We start from the raw sequence: 8,657 nt of genomic DNA on the forward strand, positions 1-8,657 counted from the left end.
CAGTAACCGATCCATAATCTTCTCCACAGCCGATATTTCAGAATCTTCACAAAATGTGAAAGAAAAAAAGAGAAGTAACCCCACCAGAAAGGAATATATATATAACTGCACAAGAAACAAATATATATCCATTTATTAGTATATAATATATAGCATAAACAGTATAAATGTAGTGCATTTCATTATGCTTAATATTAAAAAGAACCATTCTCAATGTTCACAATATACAAGCACTTGTTATTCTATTATGCTAATGCATCAAGTACAAAATTGTACATCCGTATAATAAGAGTCCAAAAGACAATGATTCCACGTGCTTACTAAACTGTGAAACGAGTCATTTAAAAGTTATATTACACGTCTGATAGACGGGATATTTTCTCTTACCAGGAACAGAACAATTTGTCTGGACTAAAAAAGATATATACACATAAATGTATGAGACAAATATTTACTGAGACAGATATAGGTTTCCTTATGAACGTTCAGGACTCTCACAGCGACACAGTTTTGGGTGGAATTTAAAGACAAAACAATTGACAGGTAAGCAAATTATTATCAGGATATTTATTAGTCAAGTTAGGCCATACTTAAAATAAATGAGTTTGCTGTAAACATGACCAATCGTCCCTGCAATAAACTTGCAGGTAAGCTATATATTTGTCATTGCATGATATTGTAATTATCGTCATATCATTATTAAACTGTAGAAGGGAAGAAGAAACAGGTCAGGCTATAACAAGTTTATTTTACAAGTTGATCTCAGAAACTCAACAACAATTTCTCTTCCTTACATTTTAATGACCGTGTATACAAATAAGCATTATACTTTTTTATTCCATTTTATTTTTATTATCATTATATCTTTGTTAGTGTAAGAAGGAAAAAAAAATAAAAAAAAATGCCAAAAGTCAATCAGATTATAGCATTTTTCTTTTACAAGTTGACTTCAAATTCACAATAACAATTTCTCTTCCTGCCATTTTGATGACCTTGTGTATATAATAAATAATAGTTATATTTTGTTATTTCATTAGATTTTTATTATCATAAATCTTTTATTGCACTGTAGAAAGGAACAAACAAGTGGAAATATGGATAAAAGTCAATCAGGTTATAACATTTTTCTTTTACAAGTTGACTTCAAAACCTCAACAACAATTTTACTTCCTGCTATTTTGGTGACTGTTATATAAATAACCATTATATTTTTCATTGCATTTTGTTTTCATTATTGTTAGATCACTATTACTGTAAAAAGGAACAAACAAGTGAAAATAAGGCTAAAAGACAGTAGGTAAATAAGCATTTTATTTTCCTTTTCGTTAGATCTCTATTAGTATAAGAAGGAAAAACAGTGACAAAATGCCAAAAGTCAACCAGGTTATAGCAATTTTCTTTTACAAGTTGACTTCAAATTCACAATAGCAATTTCTCTTCCTACTATTTTGGTGACCTTGCGTATATAAATAAGCATTATATTTTGTTATTGCATTATATATATAATTTTTATTATTGTTAGATTATTATTACACTGTAGAAAGGAACAAAAAAGTGGAAATGTGGCTAAAACTCAACCAGGTCAAAACCTCAATAACAATTTTACTTCCTGTTATTTTGATAACCTTGTATTATATAACTGTCTTAAGAGTCCATCCATAAAGTACACGTAAAAATAGTTCCATCACGTAATTAATCTGTTGAAAAGACAATGAGGTGCTAGACAGCTTCTAAAATAATTCTTTTATACTAGCAACCATTACTTTGACAGAAAGTCTCAATGAATCACATTTAAAAATAATTTTACCCGTCACCGTTTTCACTCTCCATTGTACCTTGCTCAACTGTACACTAAATAACATGTTAATTATTGGACATAGTAATATTTGCAAAAATAAACTCTGTTAAATCACTACACTACATAGAGTATTTTACACTTTATGCATTTTTCATTGCACTAAGGGACCGTCCATAATTTTCAACATTTTCACGAGCGTACAAACCGTACACTTTTGACCACCCCCCTCTCCCCTAAAAGTGTACATCCCCAAATGATTTTTAAAAAGCGTACGCTGGCCCCTCCCTCCCACCGCGTACGGTTTGTACGCTCGTGAAAATGTTGAAAATTATGGACGGCCCCTAAGAACCAATGAAGACAATTACAGTATTTAGTGCGAGACAATCTTACAGAACAATAGCACCGCAGTAAATAATATAAAATAAATCCTCGCTTCCTTTTCTAATCAAAATTCCAAATGTATTTCGTATTTGTCTTGCATTTAGTAGTTACATGTTGCTCCTTACATCTGCATACAAAGTTGTTTTATATTATAGCATTTAAAACGAAAAGCAAATTTTAACCAATTATAATACCTGTATAAAACTATTAAGCCTATTGATAGGAATTTGTTAATAAACTTCATTATTTACACTGGTATTAAAAAAATTAAAAATAAGCGAGTTGGTGTGGGTTTAAAACTAATATATTTTTATACGATTTTAGTATTATTCAAAATCCTTATATAACACCCCTGCGTGTGCTGTAACCTCACCGTGGTGCAGGGGTGTAACATTCTCTTTGAGAATGGCCAATACAGCACAAAATTGAAGTTTTGAGTAAAATTCAGTATCCGTAAAATTCTGTGATATTTGTGGTTTTGCAGTTCTTTACACTGTTTTTGTTTAAGTCTTGAATTTTTATATTGATGTTGATCATCACTTTATTTATTTGCATTACCATAGTTTGACACCCAATAGCCGATGTATTTTTCGTGCTGGGGTGTCGTTAAACATTCATTCATTTATTTCATTTATTTAGATCGTTATATAACAGTTCATACGTTCTGTTCAGACGCAAATAGACAACATGCTAGACGTAATCTACTCTAGCCAATACTAAAACAAACTAAACTTACAGACTAAATCTGACCTTAATACACTCAAAAATATTTTAGAAGCTTATTTACTAGTCATTTTATCACATAGCAGTCAAACCTTATAAATGTATTATGCCACCCTTTGAAGTAATAACATCAAATGACGACTTCACAGTAAAAAGAAAGTCATTCATAAACTATCTGCAATTTAAGACATTTAATCCTACGTTCAGTTCGTATATTAAATTCCATATTAAGCCAAATCATAATTGATATGTTGGTACACAAAATCAAAATGCTGGGGTGTCATTAAACATTCATTCATTCATTCATTCATTCATTAAACAAATTAAAAAGAGAACGTTATTTAGATAGGCAATGCAACTTAAAAGCAAAGGATACGGGTTAGGGTACAATTTGTTAAAAAAAAGTATTTCAAAATTAAAGTAACATGCAACATACAAGACAATCTATCCCAAAAACACCAAACGAACAAAGAAATTACACCCATTTCCTCTTGAAAACAAACCGATTGAATACATTTGTTAAACACTTGACTTTCGGAGTTCGAGGATAGGTATGAGCACACACCAGCCCCCTAGAACACCAGCAGATCCGCTCCTGAAGTATATACAGATTTGTTTAATCTACGGCAAGCTCCATGTATAGCACATCGTTATTTAAACACCGGAGGCGCTTTTTTTATTTCTCATAAAGAACCTTGTTACTGGTTCACAGCACGTTGACAAAATAATATTTGAGGATCTTCTTGCATTGCTTAGGTGATTCAGCGAGAGAATTAGGCGTTTCAACAAAACATTGTTATGAGCGGGACGGCAATAAATCAGTCTCGTAACGAACGCTTCGGTGGAGATGCAAAGAGATATGGGTTTTTTTTCTTTTCAAAAGTTTCACATAACCTGCGTGTGTTGTTAATAACACGCGTTCATACAACATACCGGTGAACACCTATTGATGAAGTACACGTTACATGCTTCCTTGTTAAAAGATTTTACACGACGTTCTTGCATTGTTGGTAACCCGCGATCATACAGGAGATCGGCGAAGACGTATTGATGAAGTACACGTCTTTCAGATTACAACTTTCCTTTCTTCTTTTTCTTCTTAGCAATTATATGCAGTGTTCTGTGTTGACAATAAACCTTCATGCAGTGACTTGTATATCCGTGTAGTTTGACGAGTTACTGCAGTATACCTTCCATTTTAAATACATTATCAGTCTTACTTGTAGATGTATTTAACGTGCTGATGTTAAAACTCCAGACATCGGTCTCAGGCGCGTGTCCAGGGGTGGGGTGTAGATACATTTTTTCCGGGCAGCATGACGTAACCCCCTGTAAATGTCGTTCGCTACAGCCTAGACTGCCCCCTCCCACGCTAAAATTCCTGTACGCGCCTCTGTCTACATGCCTATCAAGCATTATTAAGTACGGGTATTTTTCAAGTTAAGTTCTTTTATCATCACTCCTTATTATCAAAATTCAAACGTCAATTGATTATGTAGACGTACCTTTCTTAGAAGGATGCCTAAGTATTCAAATTGAGATCTACATACATCGTTTACTGAATGATCACTTCACATTATGTTTCAGGTTACAACTTCCATATGTTCTTCAGTATATTCAGGATTTTGTTTCTACCACGAACACACAGTCTAATATGTACGTGTGCCTGAACGATTTGCCGCATCCTCCTTTATCCGCCACATTGGAAATTTCAATGAAAGGAGGTATAGTCTCCGGAATGGCAGCCAGTTTAATCATTAAATGGATCACACTTTAACATTCAGATCCCAACCTTTGTCAGATTCCGACCATCATTACCGAGATTCAAAATTGCATTAATCCCGTAAATATCATTTTTCCAAATGGATCTTAAATATCTACATACCGACCTTCCTATAAGAATAATCTAACTGTTATACGGGTTATTGAAAAACAATGTGTATTTCATCACAGTGTATAACGGTATATACCGTAATACATGGGCGACAAGGAATAACCACACAAGGAATAGTTAATGGGTTATTGTCCCTCAATGTGTATTTCATCACAGTGTATAACGGTATATACCGTAATACATGGGCGACAAGGAATAACCACACAAGCAAATAGTTAATGGGTTATTGTCCCTCAATGTGTATTTCATCACAGTGTATATACCATAATACACAGGACACAAGACAGAACAATACAAGCACCCGATGATGATGACGATGATGATGATGATCACAATACATCCATATCTCCATTCATTAAGGGCCCGTTCATGTTGATATCACAGTTTGGGTGTTTGTGAAGTCCGGCGATAAACCTGTCGTCGGTGTTGAACCGTGGTAGAAATACCTGAGACACCCCGGCTTCGTCGTCGTCCGTAAGTCCGTTCGTCTGAGATTTGTCGGCGACGTCGTCACCCACGTCAGTTCTTGAGGTCGTGTACGTCCTGGCCTTGAATTCCAGACAGGTCTTAAACCACCGTCGACACTCGTCGATGTGATAGTTCAAGAACGACACGAACGTCTTCTCCGGTCGCTTGGGAAATACGATGGCGGTGTCCGAAAACTTTCTCGGCTTCACCCGGGGTTCGTAAAACGTCGTGCTCACGTACCTCTTTCGGGTTGAGTCCTTGTAACAGATGAAAGTGTCTGCGTACAGAACCGGAGCCATGACCGGCTCGAACGATACGCCTTCGCTGAAGCGCCTCATCGAAATGAAGTCCACAACACTCGCTACGTATTTCTCCTGGTAATTGGGTAATTGGGCGACCGCCACGCTCTCCGTTATTTGTTCAGGGATCATTTTTGAATTTACTCTAATATTTATATCCCGACTTCCTTCGACGCTGTCGTACTGTCGTCTGCTGCATGTGCTATTTTTAATTCCATTTTCCTGCAAGGTAACGTTGTTATTCACACGTGACTTGTCGTGAAAGGAAGGAAAGGCCTGCAATAAAAAAACAAAACAATGACAGTGTATTTATTATTTCTCTATTGAGTTAAAGCGAATAGGGAAAAAACCCACAACCAACCCTCACTGATGAGGAATGTGCTTGAATTTTTGACCTTGCAAAGCCATGGGGCGATAAACACTCGACGTACTAATATTGTCTCGGCAGACGTGAATGAGTGCAACAGCAAACGACAATGGAAATGTTCTCGCCAAATAATATACATACACTATATATAATAATATTTATATTAAAACCTAGCTGCAGAAGCTGTTATGTGTTTAATTAATACTTTGACATATGTAACAGAAGTAGGGATATGAATTTAGCACAGCTATGTGTATACTAACCGTGGAAGCGGCCATCGTGTCGTTTGAAAGTCAGAAAATCAATAGTCCGCAGGTAAAGCGACCAGCAACGCATCAATACACCTTTCATATAATAATATGATAAGAAGGTCGTGAATAGATATTGCGCAGTGCGGCAAGACGTCGTACGCTGCGAACAAAAGATACTTGGAGATATTTTGATAGTTGCATACCGCTGCACCGCCACCCGTCAGTTATTACGAGCTACTATATATATATATAATACGCAAGGTCGTGTTAAAAGTAATGTCAACTCAAACAAGAACCTTATGTGTTGGAAAGATGCATACCCGGACCACCAACACATACTGACACTTTAACAAATAAAAAACGCGTAATTTTAGAGTTAATAAAAAACCATGATTATTCCTGCTAACTGGGGGCAGCCATTTTGTTTCGTTTTTGTGACGTCTGGTGGTAAAGCTTGGGGTGAAGTGACGTCAGCTCCGTCCATCTTCTCTATGCACAGTGTTAACAAACGCTCTAATTTACGACAAGGCGCTTCGCTTTCATCAACCTGACTTGTAAAACAACATACTAAATGACTTGATAGTATAATAATATATTTCAGGTTACATCAATAGAACGAAATGGAGTTATAGTATTTTTCTTTTTAAAAAAATCCAAAGAAAAAAATGCATACTATTAGGCCTATTGGTAGGGCACGTTCGAGCAAAAACTACCACTCACGATACCCAAGTGATACTTTTCTTTTCTTTGGGACGACGTAATTGGTCAGTTTTGTGATTTTAGATTTTAGATGGGAAAGTCTACTTAATCAAGGGTTTTACAGAATTACTTACAGTAATAAAGCAGGGCGGTTGGTAATGTCCATTACGATTTGAGGTGTATCCGTGCTGTTATCACACAATACCCTGTGATCTCCATAAAAGAGGCACGTCTTTTTAGTGTGTCTAGACACAGTGTCTGCGGACCGTCTGAATATACACCTGCCAATCAGAAACCACAGAAAGGCCACGGAAAGAAAAGACCAATTAACCAAGAAAACACTCCGATTATTGCTTCAGTATGTTGTTACGAAACATAATACAGTTAATTCAACACTTTGACAATGGTGGTTTATTTTGTATTGAAAAATAGTATATAATTGGTGCTGGCTTACTAGGATGGATAGGCGTGCGCCCCTCCCGCTTCGGAAGTGGTCACTGGCGAAGTCAGAGGCTAGATCCGGGGCGGGCGTGCCTGAACCCTTGTGGATAGGGGCACGTTAATAGAGTTGCCCGTTGCCCGTAGGCGTACGCTACAACAGCTTGTTCTGAATGTGCACGTAAAACCCTATGACATGACATGACTAGGATGGATATAATTACAGAACACTACGATGCATCTGCAAAAATCAGGTATGTTTTGTTCTTCATTTCGAAGACTAATTCCTGACGTGACATGTTAGGTATTACTTAACCGCCAGCTCGCCAGAGGGCGTATTCACTGGGATGGTACAAAACGGCTGCGCCCGTTATATATAATAGCTGTCACATTTAACCGTTTTATTAATTAACTATACGATTATACTTGTTGATATTAAGCAATAATGTGCATTATATATCGTTGAATATGCATACCAGGCCAAATGCCTTAATTGTCCCCTCCTTTAACAGTTTCCTATCGTTCTGACAGCTTCTCCGGTTTTAATCTGAACTGCCGACAGCCTTATTTCTAATTACCCTATGCAGCACTCGCAAGGATCTTTTCGCGCTCAGGTCCATTTTAAATAAGATATCCGTATCCTACTCGTTGATGACCTTCAACTCGTAGATGTTAAAACTCCAGAAATCGGTCTCAGGCGCGTGTGCAGGGATGGTGTGTGTGTCTGTGTGTGTGTGTGTGTGTGTGCGCGTGTGTGTGCGTGCGTGTGCCTGTGTGTGTGCGTGTCCGTGTATGTGTGTGTCTGTGTGTGTGTCCGTGTGTGTGTCTATGTGTGTGTGCGTGCGTGTGTCTGCGTGTGTGTGTGTGTGTGTGTCTGCGTGTGTGTGTATCTGCGCGTGTGTGTCTGTGTGTGTGTGTGTGTGGTGTGTGTGTGTGGAGTAAAGGTCGATCAACTCAAGCAATGTTTTTTTCTTCAAAAGATGAATTCCATAAATATAACGGTAATGGAAGCCACCATCTTTGTCATTTAGTTAAATGACAATGTAGCGTGTTTCCTTTGCTGACTACGAGTCAGAATTACCAAATGTTTGACATCCATTAGCCGATGATTAATATATCAATGTGCTCTAGTGGTGTCGTTAAACAAAACAAACTTTATTTTAGGTGGGTTTTTAGTGGATTATTATTATTTTATTTAAATGTAAGGCCCCCACACCACATGTAAACTTTCACGTGATAATCAGGGGTTACATCTAATAATATTATAATTACCTCAGTTACTTTTTGAACTGGTGTTGTAACTACTAATGCAATTGCTACTGGTACTACTATTACTATT

At 36.8% G+C, this 8,657-nt stretch overlaps 1 protein-coding gene across 1 annotated transcript; it reads right to left on the reverse strand.

Moving 5' to 3' along the window:
- Window positions 1-2,692: 2,692 nt before the first annotated feature.
- LOC121369146 (refilin-A-like) lies at window positions 2,693-6,464 on the reverse strand. Its single transcript, XM_041494020.1, has 2 exons — window positions 6,194-6,464; window positions 2,693-5,839 (listed from the first exon to the last, which is right to left on the reverse strand). Exons 1-2 carry the CDS (start codon window positions 6,206-6,208, stop codon window positions 5,126-5,128), a joined length of 729 nt encoding a protein of 242 aa, XP_041349954.1. The 5' UTR covers window positions 6,209-6,464; the 3' UTR covers window positions 2,693-5,125.
- Between the last annotated feature and the right edge of the window lie 2,193 nt (window positions 6,465-8,657).

This window comes from Gigantopelta aegis, chromosome 3 (genome assembly GCF_016097555.1).
Source record: "Gigantopelta aegis isolate Gae_Host chromosome 3, Gae_host_genome, whole genome shotgun sequence".
Lineage (NCBI taxonomy): Eukaryota > Metazoa > Mollusca > Gastropoda > Neomphalida > Peltospiridae > Gigantopelta > Gigantopelta aegis.